The following is a 19,832-nucleotide window of genomic DNA, read 5'->3' as shown; positions in this document are numbered from 1 at the left end:
CCATTTTAACATTTTGTGTACCAGGACCACTCCTACATGTCCACACTGAATACATTTCATATTACACTGAGGTTGAAGATTGTTGATTTTTCTAGGTACACAGTGACTAAGTTCCTCTTCACATCCCCAAATGTAAGTGTGTTTTTATATTCCTGTATTAATGTCTCATAAAATTAAGCCCTAATCAGGAGTTTTACTCCATAGATACAGTACCAGAAATGTATTTAATTTTTGGCAAACTTTCTAACACAGGTTTGTAAACAAGTTTTCCATTGTTGAAATAAAGTCTTTAAGTTGAGCCTTTTCATTCATCCATTGAACTAAATCAATATAAGTATTGTGGGCAGAAAAAAAAGCTACTTTGAAATCTTTCACTGTGCTGCAGACTCAAACTAAGAATCAAATACATTTGACATCATAATACAGATGAATTCTCTGAAGTTTTTGCTTCTTTCTAATATAGACGGACTGTTTACCGCAGGATAAAGCTGAAGAGGCGGCTGCAGTCTTTTCCAGGGTTTAGAGACAAACCATTCTGGACATAAGTATAATAACTCCTCAATTAAACACCAGGTACTGCTACTCCAGCCAGGTTGATCGTGAGTGTCCTGGCTGGTCAAACGCTAAAGCAGCCTTTTTTTTTTTTTTTTTCCCCTCTGTATGGTTCTCACCCCTCTCCCCACCCACCCACATACAGAGACACACACACACACATATTTTTTTCCTTTCAGCCATCACTCCATATAATGCACAACCATACAACAACACACACACAGGCTTGCACCATTTTTAACACTCCTTCTAGACTTATCATCCTTTCCTTCTTCACTCAAACATCCACACACACGCACACATACACACACAACCTGTTTCCAGACAGTTGTAGTTCCTTTGTGTAGCCTGTGGCCCCTAGTGTGGAAGGTAAACTCCTTAAGGCACCCATATTGCACCCACCGTGCACACAACACTTGGTGCAGGAATACTGCCCCCAAATGACAGGGGTCATACTCCCTTCATTTAGCTCACGCTCACAACCCCAACATGGCTGTTAAAAGTAAATTTACAATCCATGCGCACATACTGTTGTTGTTCCTCAGTCAGCTCATGTGATGTCTCTTCCTGTCTGATTTCCTCTCTCTTCAGCCTCAATGACTGCAATTTGTTGAAGCGAGGTTATGTAGTAGTTTTGTACGACGAGGGCAAACGAGACAGCAGAGACATCTTTGCCAAATGAGAAGACAATAGATCTTGCGTGCAAAAATGGCTTCACAAAGTCAAACACATAAGGCCTGCAGTGATTTTTTTGCAATATTTTCAAAAAAGTTAAACAATATATAATCTGCAGACTCTTCTTTCGCACTGAGTTCCAAAATAAATAGATCTCCCTCTTTTTTTTATTTTTTACTTAAATACATGTTAATATTTTTTCTGATGCTCAAAAATATTTTTTGTTCTTTTTTTTTTTGCCTCAAGATAAAGTCCTTTCAAGGTTAGAAAAGTTTTTCCCCAAACCCATTCACACATGCAGGCAGCTCCTTCCACTTGTCCAGTGGTATTATAGTCCACAGGAGCTCATTGAGAGAGAGAGAGAGAGAGAGAGAGAGAGAGAAGGAAGAAAAGATAGGGATAAAAGTCAAAGTGAGAATTTCTAAATTGCAGGCAACAATGAGGCCTCTGGAATCAAAGTTTTGAAAAGGGAAGTAAGGAATGAAGAAGGATTAAGGAAAAAGAAGAAAGGGAGGGAGGGAGGAAGGCAGTAACTGAAGGGGTGTTAATAAATAAAAGCCAGTTGGACACCCCCTCCTGGTGTGACACCCCATTTTCAATACTGACTAGTGAAGATGTGCTGTGTTCTCAGCACCAGGCTTGGGCTCTGCGCTGGTCAAAATCAGCAATTAGCCGCTTGATGTGGGCCAACTTGTTGTGCAGGTACTCGCATCGCTGTTTCTCCTCATGGTAGTTGGGGCTGTGCTATAAAACAAACACACACACGTCAGGCTCCTACAGCTATCATGCCCACAGCAACTACCCCTGTGCTTGACAGAAACAAAACCTAATGTAAATAGAGTTAATAGAAAACAGTGCAAATTCTGTAGTCTATAAAAACACCTCCTTACCAAATACAAGCCTATGGTAAATACTTACTTGTTTCATCTTCTTGTACTCTTTCAAGACTTCCTCTTGTAATTTCTGTAAAATTAGAAAAATATAGATTTTAGTTGATTATTAAGCATTATTATCCCTCTCACCTGCTGTGTGTCACCAGTATACTAACAGACATCTCTGTTAGAGCCTTAAGCCAAATGCTTCATTACAGTCTATAGGAGTCAGTTGCAAGACTGGTAGAATCATGAAAAACTCTGAATACGCCGTTTGGAATATGTACTATTATCTAAACAGCAGAAATGATCAAAATTAGCACTAGCATTAAGATACCCGATTATGATACCCGATCTCTGGTAGGTTTTATAATTCTGTTTTGGTTGGCTATCTTAAATAGTTCATGACAATTATAGAATACATTGTATTAAGATGACAAAGCCACCACAAACATTCAGCTAAGGTCCTGCAATGGAGTGTGTTTAAGCTAACTGTTCCAATAGGACCTGGTACTCTTTGGTGCCAGGTACCAGCTTGCGGCACTGGGAATCCAGCTGGGTAAAGTGGCGGGTGACGCTCTCCACACGGGCATGCAACAGGCGGTACTCATCATACTCTGCGTTAAAGTCATCCTTGTAGCTTTGTCGCTGGTCCATGGACACCAACGGCATGTATTTCCTGTAAATACAAGAAAAAGAAAGGAAATGAAACCACACAAACATGCTGCACAGTTCTTTGGGCCTGTCTGTTCCCAAAACATGTGAAGCAAACTCGTTGCTTATGGTTCACATTTTGAAAATAGAGTGTTGAATACAGACTATATTTTTTACTAAAATCAGATAAATCAATTAATTAAAAACATAACTGACTGATTAATCGATTATTAAAATAGTCGTTGGCTGCAGCATCAAGATAACTCACACTATATAGTCTGGCATGTCTGTTGTGGAGGAGAATTCAGTGGACTGGACTGGCTTCTCTTTGTCTGATGAGCCTGTGGGGAGAGAGAAGTGTTACAAGGCAAAATCTGCACCAGTGTCTGGTCTCAAGTTAGGCCAAGGCCTCACCATCTAAGTGTGTAAGCAGAGCTGGGTTCCCACAATGTGTGCGTGCACACACACACACAGCACTGATATTACAGCCAATTAAAGTTTTTTTTATGGCTAATATGCTAATCAGTTATTACCTACTTGAGCATCTGCCACACACAGAACAATATTATCATCCCATTAAAGTTAGAGGTTGGAAAAGCACCTGGTGTTTTTAACAGCTTTGTGTCATGATATGTGAAAGTGAGCTGGGATGAAAAGTAGCAGGACCCTTAAAACCAAAGCAGTTAAATAAAATTCAGCAGTGAATCATTTAACACCGGTCTGCTTCCTGCTGTGATATGTCAAAATGTAAATGGCCAAATTTAGGCTACACCAGTTCATTCAAAAAATATCGACATTCAACAGCTATGTCAGCTAGGTCTGTCTGCTTCCTGATGGGCTACTAGCATACAGTGTGCTTACCAGAGCTAGTTTGCCAACAGCAGTTGCCTGCTGCTGTTAAAAGTGTCTTGGCTGTTAAATAAATTTGAGAAAACTGCCATATTCTCTGTAGGTTTGATGCCATGACATGTCTTTCCTATTAAATATAGTTAATTCATTGTAAAGCTGCAGTTTGTAACTTTTTCCTACTATTTTTTATAAATGGAAAATGGAAATATGCATGGAGAGGAGAGGAGTGAAGAATTTTGTTCTCAAGCCTTATGCTAACGCTAGATTGTGTTCCAAAACCCGCTGATTAAAAAAAAAAAAAATTGATACATATCTAAAGATCTGCTGCTGAGGTAACTGACCAGAAGCCAAAAAAAAAAAAAAAAAAAAAAGTAATATTGAAAAGTTCAAGCTGAGAAACGAAGTAATGAGGTGTGTGAAGTAGTAAATGGGCTCAAATTGTCGAGTCATGCAAGTCATGAGACATCAGCATTCAGCAGTACTGATAAGACAGAAATGCACCTTGATCTTTTTGAGAGTTCTTGTCCCTAACTTTGTTCTCTTCCTCAGCTCTGTTCCTCTTTTTGGCTTTACGACTCTCCTCAGCCTGCTCTGCTACAGCTGGAGGACTACTGCTGCCTTTATCAGTCCATTTCTTTTTCTCCTTCTCTCGATCTTTGTCTTTGTGCTTCTTTGATTTCTTTTTGAACTTTTTGTTGGTACTGCTGGACAACGTTGGGCTGGTGATGACAGTGGAGGTAACTGTGAATGAGGTGCGAGGGCCAGAGCTCGGAGAGGAGGCCGGTCTGGGGACTTGGACAGGGTGGTGAAAACGGTCCTGCAGGGCTCTATCGGAGGAGAAAGGCCTGGGTGAAGGGTCTCTGCAAGAAGAACTCTGGTCCATGGGCAGGTCCTGGGTGCCACAGCCCTCTGGGGTGCTGGGTGAATTGGAGTTGGCGGCTGGGCTGGGCTGCTGGTGAGAGGGCGCAGGAGGGTGGGACGAAATGGGGAGATAGGTGGGAGGGCCTGAGGTGGCGCTGGAGGGCAAGGATGAGCGTTTAGAGCCAGGGCTGCTCTCGTCCTCACGGCGGTCAGAGGAGGACGACAAAGATGCGGCTGGACCTCTATTGCTGAGGTGTGAGATGCGGGCTTTCTTGGGCGCCAAAGGATCAATGAAGTCAAAGTCTGCTGGCCGCTTCTGTAAGAACAAACACAGAATTTAGTTCAACATTGCATAAAGCACTGCAGGGTGTGTATTAGTGTTCATTTGTGTAGATACCTTGGGGGATGTGGGGACACTATCTTTGGGAGAAGTGCTTGATGAGTGTGTCTCAGTAGGAAGACCTAATTTGCTGTTAAGAAAAAAGTTGTGTCAGGGCCGAATTGTAACATTAGGTAGCAGTGCTCAGTTATCATCACAAGGACATGCCAATAAAGACACTTATTAAAGTAATTGTGCCAAAGGATCCTCATTTTAAACCCACAGTTTCACGTAGTACACAAGAAATTGTGTTACAGTCATTAATACTTTCCTTCCAGGAGACAGCAGCCGCAGCTTGACATATTGCAAGGCCAAAGACTGCAGCCACCAAACACTTACATAAACAATGCATAATTTAAAACAAGCTTACACCTGAATCTGATTTGCAAATGTATGAGGAGAAAGTATCTTCATCACATTTGTCAAGATGAAGAAACTGCACTAAACAGTGTAGTTTACAATGTTAGTGTACTTGATAATGGGAGAAATTATACACTGTGTACTACATGAGCTGGTGAGAAACTTCAAAAATCCTAAACTATTCCTTTAAAATAATGAGTGACTGGCTCCAGTAGCTTTTGAAGGTGGCATTTAAAAGGTAGACAGGTTTCTCCTTTAGAGCACAGCAGATGTGGTCAACAGGTTTTCAGTGCAATAAAAAAAAAAAAAAAAAAAAAAAAACATCATACAATTCCTAAATGACTCCCAAAACCACATGCAGTAAATACATTTTCCATTACCTGGCAATATACCCAGCAGTAACAGTAAAAATGAACATTTGTGTGTTCTCATGTTGTAAAAGATGCTTTGAGGGAAAGGCACATTTATAAAAAAAAAAAAACAAAAACAAAAAACTTTACAAACATTGTAATCCATGTAGTCCATTGTAACTAATGTTACTTCAAGCTGACAACAGCCTCTTTATGATGTGAAGGACAATAAAACCAATTGTAAAAACTGGCACTTTTAACTCACAGTAGGGTAGGCCATTACTTTAAACTAGTACAAATACTTAATTGTATCCATCCCCCATAAAATGCAAATGATCTCTGTACCGGGCAAGAATCCGGTCAACCTGGGACTTCTCATCATCAGTGTATCCAGGCCAGTCTCGCTGGACATCACGATAAATAAAGTCCTTCAGTGAGTACGTGTTGTCTTTAGGGTTCAGATTTGCCACCTGTTTTGTACAGAAACAGAGTTTCAAAGTAAACCCTATGATAGCATGGGGAGGAATGAGCAAACAGAAACTTCACACTTCCTGTGCTGACCAAACATTTGTGCATGCAAATAATGTTTAACGATTAAATGGCTCATGTCTTGTAAAACTGAATGAAACCATTGTAGTGTGACCTGAATTTCCTCGGGTACTTTTGTGTATATTATGTACAAGATAGGTAATGGGATCTCTGGGATCCAGGTAAGTACACGCAGAACAATGGCATTTATAATTCAAATACCAAAACATCAGTTTTTTTTTGAAAAAATAATTTTATTGCTGCTATATTTCTCTACATAACAAAAGGGTATATAAATAACGATCTCTCAATATTCACATCATATTATGGTATTCATAAAAAGCCACAGAGCACTTGTCTATCAGTACCTGTTGCAGGGTGGTCCCTAATGAGTTTCGATCCTTCTGGTTGATACCATCCCTTTGTAAACGGGCAAGCACTTCCAGTTTCTTGTAAGACCTCAATGTCAGCAGGTGGATGATGCGGTCCCGGAATGGCCTCTGGGACACGGGGTTATTGGAAAGGCACTTACGAATAGTGTTGGCTGGGTTGATAGGTGTAGAGCGCTTGCGCTCTGGGACCACCTCTGGGGCTGATAGTGCAGGCTTACGAATATGGACTTGCTTTCCTAGAGATATGAGGTAAAGATAAACACCTCATTTTGACAGACAATGACACGATTATCTTCCATTATCTCTCCTGTTTACCATTTCACTTACAATGATAATAAAAATGGAAGCTTCAGGGTATGTATGAGCTCTGTAGCACTAACTTTACAAAGAAATTTTCCATTGCCATTACAGACATAAAAACACTGCCTGCTCGAAAAGGAGGATCTAACAGCAGAACAAATGAACTAGGACCAAATAATATAAATAAAACATACCAGACATTCTTAAAACACTTGGAGAAGTTGAATCAACCACACACAGTAAAACCCAATTCAAAAAAAAAAAAAAAAAAAAAAAAATCCTGTAACTGGAGACAAAATTAAATGAATCATATCTCAGCTTAAATAAATTCAACTTCATTAGAACCTCCCACTCCAACCCCATAGAATAGAGGGTGTCAATAAACTACACTTTATTCTGGGCTGTTTTCAAGTTTTAAGTTGCTTTGGAAAGTACTCAGACCTCTTCATTATAATTTAGTAAATGTAAGTATATATGGATCAACCTACACTCATGTTTGGCTTGAGAGGCTATGTCAAGAACAGGATAAACTGCTTAAATCCAGGTGTGCAAATCTTAAGCCAAAACGATTTAGCCCATTTGCTCCCAGCAAGGCTTCTACTGATGTAAGGGTCTAAATCATTCTGTAAATAAAAGGCATTTGTTGTTATTCATAATTGAGTGAAGACTAATGGGCAAGATGGTAATTCTATCCTTTTAAAATTACATCTACATATAGTCTAAAGAATATTAGGTGTCCAGGTGATTAGACTGAAGACATCTGTTCTTTGCTTGCTTTAGTCAGCAAGCCTGCACATTTCTCTATACTGTTTCATGGTCATTCTGAAATTCTAATGCTCTTTAAGAGATTAAGGTTAGAGCGAGGCAGAGACAGGAAAAATTCCAGCCTCCCTGCTTTGTCAGCAAAAAAAAAAAAAAAAAAAAAAAAGCAAAGACTAGGAGCCATGTTGTAGAGGTGTAAGCTTGTACACTTCATGTTGTCTAACAGGCCAGTGACAGACTGCTGGAGGTGCAAAGCTAAGTAAGTTGGTTTTGTCTTTCAGTCACTTTACACAGGAGAACCAGTATAGGGTAACTTCGAACATTTAATGCCACTGCATTTTACATGTCAATGGTTGTCTTTAAAAAGTACGGGTTACAGACAGTTACCTGAAATTAACAGCCTGTCAAAGAACAGAAACTGAAGTCCTCTTTTGCATTAGTAAATATGGTGTTCACTCCAAACCAGCTGCCTCAAGCTCTTGTCCCACCACATTTCTCTGCTGCTCCTTTCATTTCCCAGTTTCATTCTGGGCTGGTAAATGTAAATGTATCCCCAGGGCCCAGCAAAACTGGCCAGAGGAGGGTTTTAACCTGCATAGACAATTCTGTGAACTGAGCTACATATCTGATTTAGGCAAGAAAGTCTGATGTAGGCTTAGACCTAAGAAATTGTTTTAACTATAAGGATGGTTAAATTAGCTTTATATCATGCAAAAAGCAAATAAGACATGTGTGTACAAACAAAAATTATGTTGACAGTTACAGGACATTCAAAGACATGCAGAAACCTGTCACCTGTTTCCAAAGCAAAACTTTAGTACATAACCAAATGAAATTAACTTTCAGTTTCATGTCCCTTACGTGCATTCTCTGTTTCACATTTTCTATCCTAATTTGTCTTTTTTACTTTTTTTTTTTTTTTATTCCAGGGTACTACCTCCATATTTGGATATTTTAATTCATGGAAACCATAAGGATTAAAATAAAGAATTGTAATTAAGCAAAATCCTTAGATGTGCTAATTTTTGCTTTAGCTTTTACCTATTAAGTCTGGCTGACTTTGAAAACAAAAAAAAATAAACAAAGAAGAGGGCTGACGGGACGATGATCCAACCTGGCATCCGGCAGCTAGGTAGACTGCGGTCAGGGCCTTACCTCTGTACTGGCCTCCAGGCTTAATAACTTTGGTCCCACGTTCACGCGTGTCCTCCACAGCCTGGGTCATGCGTTCCCGGGTCACCTGGTAGGACTCCTTAGTGGCACAGACAGTGATCTTGTCCTGTACTGTTGCCAGCAAAGCCAGGCGGGAGGTCCCTGAGCTGGAGAGGAAGAAATGTGAGGCAGAGGAGGATTACCGTCTAGCAATGCAAGAGAAGGGTGTAACAGTTGATTCATCTAACCAGTGATTACAGTGGTTACCTGGACACATACTGGTGGATGCACTCAAAGCTTCCCTGAGGGTTGTCCTTGCCCACATTAGACAGGTAAAAATCAAAATTGTGGAAGGTGTCTGAGGATGAATCAGTCTTGGGAATTTTAATGCGCTGCAAAGCATTCACACAGAAATGGAGAATAACACAACTTGTAGTATCTATTCATATCTGAGTGTCAGACTATTATTTTAGGAGAGATGGATAATGAAAATCAGATGGCTAATACAAATTAACAAAACTGTCATACACTAAACATTGAATCTTGCTTGTGTTTAAGCACATCCTGGAGAATGGCAGTTTCTACATTTGAGGAACACGGTTTGATGTACACAATACGGAAGTTAACCTTAAACAACAAGGTCTCAGCAGCTAAGATGAGGCCCCATCTGAGTCATATACATTATGCACTACAAGCGGCACAAAACAGCAGACTTCACGAGAATCTGAAATTAGTTGTACCTCTCAGAAAAACATACAGAGGTCAACAACATCACCTTCATTTTCAGTCATGATCTTCTGAGGCAATATAATATCTTCTATAGTGTCTTTTGCCCTGTATTCTTACACCATGATAAACATATTTCTGATGTATATGATCATGCTATAACAGAGGACACTGATAAGTGTAAACCAAGAAGTAATCAAGTCGCTGTTTAACTTGACCAAGTACGATGGAATCACGGGTTTTATTGTCTCTAAGACTTATGTAACAGCATCTCACAACAAACAAACCTAGGGCTTTTTTACAACTCTGGGAATGAATAATTTCTTATCTGACACAAATCTCAAGGAAGAGCAAAGTACTTACCCCTTGTAGTCCCTTAAATTGTATTGACGGCCGCAAAGAAGGTACATTCTGAAAGTGAATGGAAACAGTTTAATCTTATTACTATAAACGATTAATGGGAGCAATTCTTTTTAGTTAGACAACAAATAGCTACACACAACCAAATTCAGAGGGCAGGGGTCTTGAACTTGCAGAACATGCAACACTACTTTGCTGAGAATAAAAACATTTGTACAGAACAGCAGAGCCTTGGGGTCCTATCACACCAAGCATGCCTGCAACCAGTACTGACAAAGGCTGGCTGAGCAAACTCTCTTATTACATATTCTGTTAAAAGCTGCACTTAAACAAACTCATAAAGACTGAAGCTGTCAGCAAAGGCATTCAGCGTCAGAAAAAAGCACCTAGGCAATAATCTCTTTTCAAAATGCAAGAACGAAAACCTGAAGACAGACAATCTTTCTTATTTTCATGCAACTGTGAATCAACCTGTTTTTTTTTTTTGTTTGTTTGTTTTTACTTGTGGAAAATGTAAATCAGCAACAGTGTAATTTATCAGGCTTAGTGAGTGAAATGACCACCTACTAAGCCTGATAAATCAAATAGTGCCAGGCCAGAGGTGGCTGTCACCACTAATACTTGAAACATGTGACTGCCTGTGAGCCCTTAAGTTTAAATCTACAGAAAGACCATGTGAGTCAACTTTACCTGTTCTTTTAAGTGGTTAATGTGTAGGCAGTAGGTGCAACTGCTTGCTTTTATCTGAACTCAAATAGTGGAACTTGGACAACACTCAAACACAGCAGATACTTTGAAGAAGGCATTTCTAAAACATCTTTGTTTTGTGTAAGTTGCAAGTTTGTGTCAGTGGCTGCTTGAAATGGAGTTGACAGCCACAAATATGCAGGTTAGGTTAGGACAGAAAAGCACAGGACTCCAAAGCTTTTTTTTTTTTTAGTCAGCAGCAGAAAGTGGTTGGACAGATCAGAGACATCTGAAATATATGAACTGGTGTAAGTGAAATGTGCGTTTTATTAACTGCTTCTTCCTGGACATTAAAACATGCTTGCCCAGTCATACATTAAAGATGCTTTTATCAGAATCATGGCATGGTTGTTAAAGTTAAGCCACTGACTGACTCCCTCCCCCACTATAGACACACTAACACACAGTCTGATCACATTTCACATCACCACAGAAAGACAAAGATAGCCAGCTTCTATAGTTCGATGACTGGTTGAGCTACAACACACGTTACTGAAAGGGAGGCAGAAACAAAAAGCAGGCAGTTTTGGCTGCTCAGTCAGCAAGAGATGGCAGGCTGCCACTCAATGCAGCATACAGACACACTCAGGGTGTGAGGGTGTGGGGCGAACATACACTCTCACACACACACACACACACACACACACACACTCTGTGCCATTAAAAACAGTGGCAGAGACCTCTGAACACTACAGCCCCATGCTAAAGTTTGCTGCATCAGCCCCTGAGAGTAAACCCAGGCCCAGTCACTGTTATGTAATAGTTAAGGTCAGGTAACTTGGCTTCAGGCCATCTCAGACTGCAGAGATACCTCCAGATTAGTCCACCTGTGTAGCACCTTAACAAGATTACACTACTTGTACAGTTCAAGATTAACACTTCATATATTTCATCAGCACAGGTATGCATGGCTTTATTAGCACACCCATAGTTTAAAAGACTTCTCACTGGCTGCTGGTGTCCAGCTCAGGGTGAATAAGCAGCTTGTTGTGCATGAATATATTTTATTTTGAACAAAATGAAACGATTAGCGAGGGCAGGCCTACTCCTCTCATGCACATAACGTTGTGCAAACATTTTCCACAGCTTGTCAAACAATCCAAAACTAAACATTTGTTCTGTGTAACCCTTTGAGGCAGTCAGAATGCACAGCATGGCAGCTCTTTTAGCCGCAGCATTTTATAATTAAGCCAAACTAAACGATGACCCTGCCAGGCTGTGGTGCTGTCATCAACATTAACGCTGGTTAAGTTTTCCCTGATCTTGTACTTTCACCTAGCGCAAACTTAATCGAAATAAAGTTCATGTAGGTAACCACAGCTTTTACCATTCAACCTGTTCGGTGACAAGTCGATATGAAATTACCACTTCCCTAATTTGGTCGACTGAGTTCGGCCAGAAAAAACAGGACTTGGCCAGACCAGCCCAGAGCTAACGGTGGCTAATCCGCGTCAAACTTCACCACCAACTTTTCTGGGTAAAATCACATTTGTCAGTTCGTCAAACTGGGCCAGAGCATGAGCTCATAGCCTCGTTAATCTTCTTCTGTTGGTTATTTTACTCACATAGGTCGAAAACAGCCAAGAAACAGGCAGAAACCAGCCTAGCTAACTGCAGCTCTGACGCTAGCTGTGCGTGGCAGGTCCCGGCGGAGACGAGCCGTGTCAGCCCCACAGTCCGAGCCGCTTTTCGCCGAAATACAAGCCTGTTTCACTCACCGTGCAGCTTTGGTGGCTCTCTATCGCCCTGAGCGCCGTCTCGGTCAATTTGACGTGCAACACGGTGACCCTGTCGGCGCTCTGTTGGCCACAATTTAATCCGTACCTCCCATCCTCGGAGAGCGCCGCCATGTTTACCAGCCGTCCACCATCGTCCCTGTGGAGCATGTAGACGCCCAGGCCCCGGTCGCTCTGTGGCCCGGGGAGGGACTGCAGCTGCTCCTGCAGGGCTCACAGCAGGGTATTGATTGTCACTTTCCACCCAGTCGATTTACAGCATAACGCACTTTAGTGAGCTACAACATATTAGTGTGTATATTACAGGTTTGGGTTTGGCTACGCATTTAGGAAACCAAGTACATGGGCTCATATCTGTTTCTTTGAGGTGCTACCGTAATAGGAGACATTTTAGTGACTACTGTCCCTTTTTCTCTGTCAGACACTGTAGTTAACCAAACTGCCTCTGCCTGTTCTCTTTTGCTGACATGGTACATTTATTTCTAGCCTGGTCAAACAGTCATATGCAGATTTTGCAGACTCTACAGCAGTGGAAACTGAATTGTATTTACATACAGTTTAGCAGACACTGTATTATTAGCATTACCTCAAAATATTGAGCCCAGCACACTCTATGTGAGCTACTTGCCTATGTTGCACTGTATATATTGAAAGGTTTTTGCACATGTTGGTCCTGTTTCTCAAACCTGGCACAACAGGTACGCTGTGGGTGCTTGTTGTGTCAGGTTAAATAAACTAATTAGTAATACACAATAGTAAAAATAAACAACACGCTGCTTTTGTTATTATAACCACCCATGTCAGTTCAATTCTGAATGCAATAGTGTCACTAAGGACAGTTTTTCATAGTCAACTATTCTGTCAACTACTTATTATCTTTCATGTGGTTTATTTAATAATGGGATGTAATGTGACATCCCCCTGAGTGCTGCACCTCCACTATCTCTCTATGTCAGTCCCCATGACCTGGTGATTAGGGCAGCATGTTTTGGTGTGGCTTAGCCTTCGGCTGGGTGGGGAAAGGCCTGTGTGAATCCAGCAGATTACCATTGCTCTTACCCCACCCACCCCCTGCTGAGTTTCTCTCTTTCACACACACACACACACACACACACACACACACACACACACACACACACACACACTATATATATATATATATCTATATAGACAACATCTTGCACATGATCTTCTGCAGTTTTCCAACTTCTCAATAAACCACCCTGCACAGAGCAGCAGCCAATTTCAAGATTAATGCGTATGTAGGATTTAAAATCTGAAACAACATTCATTAGCGTCAGTGAGAGTAGCCTTGACAACTTTGCCTCAGAATATTACATTTACTGTATTGTGCTAGATCTTGGTTTAAATAAATGTTAACTACTAATCCTGTTTTTTTCCAGAGGTGCTGGATTATTCTGCCTGGTGTGCAAACAAATAAAGTCTTTTGGGTGGATAGGACTGATCTGTAAGTCCGTCTGTTCACAGAAGCCCTGAAGGTGTAACCTTATGGAAGCTTAGGAGTCACAGTCTGAGGAATATGTTCAAATTACACATGCTTTGCTTAAGGCTGCACAATAAATACAAGAAGGCTATGGATAACTGAGAGGTTCTTGCTTAACTGTGCCACAAGTACACTGACATTGTTATTTAAATGCTAATTTAATAGTTCAGTGTAATTTACTACACAGGAAATCTTACGTGCTCATTCCTTACTCGCTGCTTTTTTTTCTAAATAGCTGTTCATCACAGTTTGATGTAATACCAGGGATGTCCTTCTACCTTACAAGATGTTCTAAATGATTAAAGAGGTTAATCATTCATCAGTAAAATCAGTGAGAAAGGTGTTTCTCATCTGTTGCTAGATCAAAGGGTTTACATTTAAAGTTGCTTCTCATGTGAGTCTTTAACATTTTGCTAATGAAGTCACCTCCATCGAGCAGTGTTACTCACACCTACTGCATTTTTTCCAGAGGACAGTCTTTATCATCAGTGCTATTAGTGTTTTTAATGCATTCATGTGAATTCAGCTCTGATGAACATTAACTGTTTTTCTTTCATGCGAGAAATGAAAAAGGAGACATCTTCTGCCAAATCTTGTTGTTCTATAAACAGATGTTTCTGTTTTGTCAAGAAACAGTTACTACAAGTGATTGGACTATTGCATTAGTTTTTAATATACATTGTCTGTTGAAGTTTGTCAGAATTGTGTATGTGTTATAGGTTTTAAAATGTCATATACAAGGCATGGGTCACTGGTCTAGAAGTACAGACTGAACACACTCGGCGTAGGTTCAAAGCTAAGTCATTCAGTAGAAACATATCTTGAAAGGTGAGGCAAATTAAACAAATAAATCATCTCTGTATCTAGATGTTAATGTGCATAGCTAGATGGTGCATTTTTCAACTAAAGTAAAGGGGAATCGAATTATCAACACCTACTTGTGACTGTAATTGCACCCTCATCAAAACGTCTCCAGCAATTTAACTTCTCTGCAAGTGACCTGTAATTGACACTAATATGCAGCTATGGCAGTGGTGCAGTTGCTCATTGTCTAGCACTGTTGACACATAGTAGCATCCTGGGTTGGATCTTCTCCAGATGCTCAGTTTTCCTCCTTTAGTACAGACACATGCAAGACAGGTGAACCATATGTATACTGCTTCTTGGTTTAAATAAGAATAGTGTATATTGTTTTTGCCATGGTTTTGGTTGGTTATTTAGTTTGAATTGTTTTTGTCAGTGGATCTTGAAAAAAAAACATGAAAATGTGAAAACTGATTAAAATTTACTCTTTACTCTTTAAGAATAAATTTAAGACTCAATTAAGTTGAAATGATCTGATTTATAGTACAAAGAGAGAGTTTCAGGGAAAGGTAGACTCACCTTCACTTGCTTTACATGTTTGTGCTGTCACAAATGATTTCTTGCTAGCATTAGTGTATATAGTACTATAGTCATGCAAAAATCAGAAAAATCTATTTTTTCACCTCTGTATTGGTATTTAAATGTATTCTGTCTATGAGAAAAGCCCATTAGTCAAAATGTTTCATTAACATCACCAGGACTTAGTACTTTATATCTGTTAGGCAATTAAAAGTGCTTTCCTAAAGTAGCCACCCATATATTCCCTGTAACCATTTACTACTACTATAAGTATTCATTATCTGATATGCTTTTGCTTAAGCTAATCTTAATGCAAGTAAACAACACGTCACAGTGTCAGCTGGCTGCATGTTCACTGTATTCAGCAGACATATACTACATTATCACCAGATACCAGCAAACACACACACACAAGCTGCTGACCCTAACCTCTTCCCTTATGTCATCTCTTCTGTATCTTTGTCTGCAAGAGGGAAAATTATGCATTAAGATTTAACAGTAATCATGGAAATTGGATTTCATGCTTATAGCTTTCTAGGAAAAGAATTTCTATATAATAAAAATGATCTCAGTAAAAATAATAATTAAAAACCTGGTAATTAGTTTCAAAGGATTATCTGAAGTTCACCTTCTACTTCACTCCACGTGGCAATCTGGGCCTGCAGACAGATTGTGTTGGCAGTGAGAAAAAGCCATCTGCTGCTGTTTAACCCGTTCACTGAAACATCATACAAGGAAGAGAACGCAGTGTGTGAAGGTGGAACATTCTTGTGTGTGGAGAAAAAAAGAGCCACACTAAAAGACAACTTGACCAACATCAGACTGTCATTTGAGTCTAACCTATACTCCAACTTATAGAAAATAAGAAAATAAGAGATTTAATAAAAGATTATCCCAAATATCATGAATCAGTTTCATCAGATTCAAAACTGAAGCTCATACATGCTAGCTTCTATGGACATATAACCTGGAAAGAGAGCATCCCATTGTAGCTACCTTTCTCCATCTAGTATCTAAAGACCTTGAAATAGCAGCTGTTCCAGTTAATGATTGGCTACTCTAGGGAAAGTGTCCATTTACACTGTTGACTCTTATCACCGCTGACCACAAAGTCACCAAAGCTGTATCTCTAAGGCTGACATTAATAGAGAGGCGAGTGCTTCGTTTAAAGAGACAGGTCAATTTCTTTTTTGTCTGCTGCAGAAGAGATAGCAGGCAAGCAGAGGCACTGTTCACACAGATGGGTCTTTAATTGAGAGCAGATTGAGCAGTTTGCTTCTGTGTGATTACAGGCTGCATTTATTGGCTAACAGAACAGAAAATTAAATGGAAATTGTAAATTATGAATTGAATAAAAATGACTGGAACTGTACTGTCATAACCCTTCTGACCGGAGACCATCCTCAGAAAAAATGTAACTGCAAAAACAGCAGAATCTTCTGAACCAGCTTTTATGTTTCCTCAACACTGAAGGTCCTTTCTCTTATGTTTGTCGTAAGCCTCACATTGCCTCCCTAAGGAAACTAGCCTCTGTACAGGTACCTCAGCAGCCAGGGCTGAGTCCCACCAGCTGTACTCTGGTGACAGCACACAGGTAGGCCTGTGGTCGATCAGGTAGCGGTTCAGGTAGCTCTCCTCAAGGCCCCTCGCCACTACGCTGTTAGCCTGGTCCTGCAGAATGAGCACAGAACAGACACGAGCCAGTCTGTACATCTCAGAAACCAACCCCCCATACAACTCGGAGGTGTAATAATAGTCTCCTTCATCCTCCTCCACACAAGCTGATGAGACTTCCTCAGCTTCATAAGGAAATGCATTTCGTGGCATCCCATAGAGCTCTGGGTGCAACGTAGCCACTAGGTCTCCCAGAATTTCCTCTCCTACAGGGGCCACAAATTCCTGATCAATGTCAGCACAGAAGATGTATTCAACCTCATTGCTGATTGGGTCCCTAATGGCATCAGCAAGCAAGACCATTCGACGATAGGCCAACCTCTCCCAGCCAGGCAGCTCTGCAACAGTAACCACCTTCAGCTGTCGTTTAGGCCCAAGCTTGATGGGGGGATCCAAAGAACGGGGGTTGTCTGTAAGAATATAGTAGGTAACCATCTGACCAGGGAGAAAGTAGGTTTCAGCAGAAGATAGGAAACGCTGGACAAACTTTGCATAAGTTCCCACCACAAGAGCCAGCAGACCTGCATGGATTCCCCGTTGTGCAAATTTATCTCTGCGCCAAGCTGAGTTGCGGGTGTCACCCCACACTAAAGGAGCACCCCATGGTGTTTCCAGAGGAGTTTGTTGTGCCGCTGCCTTGACAACCATCATGTCTGTCATTACTCTTTCCCTTTCTATTCCCATGGCATGAAAAATAGGATGAGGTGACTTCACACTGATAGTGGTTTTACGTCCATGGAGAAAATCTAAAGAGACAAAACACATTCTTTTTACACCATTTAAACACCAGTTTTTCTGTTTGAGAAATGGCAGAATATATTGACATATATTGAAGAATGAGTTGAAACAGTAAGGTTCTATTTTGCTTTATACTTTTCTATGTGCATTTATTGTGGGGTCGTGGTGCAACATGTTAAGAGTAGAACAGATTCTTGTGTGCGCTTACATATGATAAGAGACAGGAGTAAACAGTACAGGATGAGTTGTATCCTGGTCAGTCTGACTGGTCCTGTGTGAAGGAAAAACATGAAAATTGAATCAAACCAAGCACCAAGCCAAACCAAGTTTCTATGCACTTTAAGTAAGGCTTTTACTTATAATAAAATAAATAATATAATAAAATAATTCCTATCATTCCCTTGCCATGTGGGTTTATGATGGGAGGTTGGTACTGAACCAAATAGCTACATACTGCTGCATGACATAGAACCTACAGTAAAAATATGCACAAATAAGTGAAAGGAGATTTTTATTTTCATATTTTCCACATATGTTCCATGTATGTGCATTTTGTTGTTGAAGCCTGGTAAAAGATTTTGAAGAGTTTGGAAATGAATCAAGGAAGGACTCAACTTTCCTTCCAGGCCATAATTTCAGGATCAAATTGCTCATAGAAAAGCTCTGAAAAAGCTTAAAAGGCTTTAGTGTTCAGCCTGGTGAGCTCACTATAAATCTGTTTGTATTCAAAGTAAACAAACTGGACAACTACAGCAGTCACAAACAATGGCAAGCTAAGGGAAAACAACAGCTTTGACACAAGCAGAAGAGGTGGCTCAGTGGTGGAGTTTGTACTAACCTGTATGTGACTTGCAGAATGGGAACAGCGCCATACTGTGACCTGATGGGGAATAAACACACTAACCCTTGTCTGAGGTACTATTTTTGCTCAAAAAATCTGTTTCTCTGTTTCTCTACTACTTACTCTGTCTCTTCCTGGAAATGTGCTGTTTAGCCCACCGTTTTCCAACAGTGATTACTTTCCCGTTCTGCCTCCTCTTTTCCTCTCTCGTCTTGTTGCTTTTATAGCATTTTCCACTGCCTTTTCTTCACATATCTTGCTTCTGTCTCCTGCTCCTCCTCTTGCTCTCCCCCTCAGGCTTCTGCAGTATGTAGTTTTTGGAGCAAAACCCAAGTTACCAGATGTGTGTGGAATCTGTGCAAATGGGAGGAGTCAAGGACAGAGAAAAGATTTAAAGTTAAAGTTGTACTGTATATACAGCTACAAGAGAAATAAACTATAACATTCTTTCCGTGTAGTCATGTCAACGCTACAAAGCTGATGCTACACTTAAATTCTTGAATGACCTGCAATAAGTTGTGTTTTCCTCAAGATCATTCTTCACACAGATGCTTGCCATGTTATACATCTCAACTGAGATGTGTTTAGATGAGAATAAGTAGAAAATAAACACAATACTGTATTGCAAACCAGGGCACAGTTCACGAGTAGGTTGTTGTACTCTTTTTGTCCGAAAGGTGGTGGTACTAAACAGAGAGGTCAGTAAAAGAAATAACTGTATGTCTAAAGTAAAATTAAAAAGACAACACACAGGTTACAATAAATATGAGCAGATCTAGGTAAAATGAACTAGACTGATAATTATCTGTGGCCTACTCACTAACATCCTGAATTGAATCCACAGGCTCTGTTAAAATAACAAGAAGATCCTGGAATCATTTATTTGCAGAATTAAGGTGAATGAGATTTCAACAAGTAGTGAAGCAGTGTTGAAGCATAGGAGAAAAATTGAAGAAACGTAATTGTTCCATGTTTATTTGCATTAGAGTCAAAAGTTAATTGCTAAACTGAAAGACGTACAAACTTCAAATGTGGTTAATCCAATAGATGTGGGGAAACTGGATTCTAACCTCATGTTGGTGCCAGAGGAAAAGTCATTAGGATACAGTCCCTGCTCCCTGGAGCTCATGAATATCTGTACAAAGTCCTTTCAATTGTTGTTGAAATATAAAAATTAGGAGGTTTAAGTCTGGACAACGACCGAGCCACACTGTGTCTGCCATGTGTCTAAATGCTTTTGTCTAAATGGTTTGTCTACTTCTCTTAATAATAACAAAGATTTAAACTTCAAATACAGAAGGAAGATGAAAATAACTAAATACCCTTTTATTCATGTTATAGAAACTATTTTTCCTTGATGTAGGTATTTTACATATTGTACAGAAACTCTAATTCAAATTAATCCAATTGATTAGCTGTATCAGTCTATCAGTCTAT

General features: G+C 40.1%; 2 protein-coding genes across 4 annotated transcripts; both read right to left on the bottom strand.

Moving 5' to 3' along the window:
• Nucleotides 1–733: 733 nt before the first annotated feature.
• ell2 (elongation factor for RNA polymerase II 2) lies at nt 734–12,487 on the bottom strand. Its single transcript, XM_026307835.2, has 12 exons — nt 12,238–12,487; nt 9,776–9,823; nt 8,954–9,078; nt 8,690–8,853; nt 6,449–6,708; nt 5,898–6,022; nt 4,861–4,933; nt 4,104–4,779; nt 3,022–3,094; nt 2,607–2,778; nt 2,146–2,190; nt 734–1,971 (listed from the first exon to the last, which is right to left on the bottom strand). Exons 1-12 carry the CDS (start codon nt 12,403–12,405, stop codon nt 1,855–1,857), a joined length of 2,046 nt encoding a protein of 681 aa, XP_026163620.1. The 5' UTR covers nt 12,406–12,487; the 3' UTR covers nt 734–1,854.
• A 1,921-nt stretch (nt 12,488–14,408) lies between these two features.
• LOC113130918 (globoside alpha-1,3-N-acetylgalactosaminyltransferase 1-like) lies at nt 14,409–18,687 on the bottom strand. Of its 3 annotated transcripts, none has more exons than XM_026307906.2 (4): nt 18,393–18,687; nt 17,763–17,825; nt 17,338–17,562; nt 14,409–17,226 (listed from the first exon to the last, which is right to left on the bottom strand). In XM_026307906.2, the coding sequence occupies exons 1-4, from the start codon at nt 18,424–18,426 to the stop codon at nt 16,604–16,606; spliced, it is 945 nt and encodes a 314-aa protein (XP_026163691.1). In that variant the 5' UTR covers nt 18,427–18,687; the 3' UTR covers nt 14,409–16,603. The 3 variants fall into 3 exon arrangements, with proteins under 3 accessions (XP_026163691.1, XP_026163690.1, XP_026163692.1); XM_026307905.2 differs by having other exon boundaries at nt 14,409–17,562; nt 18,393–18,434; nt 18,519–18,687; XM_026307907.2 differs by having other exon boundaries at nt 14,409–17,562; nt 18,519–18,687.
• Between the last annotated feature and the right edge of the window lie 1,145 nt (nt 18,688–19,832).

This window comes from Mastacembelus armatus, chromosome 5 (assembly GCF_900324485.2).
Source record: "Mastacembelus armatus chromosome 5, fMasArm1.2, whole genome shotgun sequence".
Taxonomy (NCBI): Eukaryota; Metazoa; Chordata; class Actinopteri; order Synbranchiformes; family Mastacembelidae; genus Mastacembelus; species Mastacembelus armatus.
The sequence above is the reverse complement of the archived record's forward strand: the minus strand, read 5'-3'. Positions and strand labels throughout refer to the sequence as shown.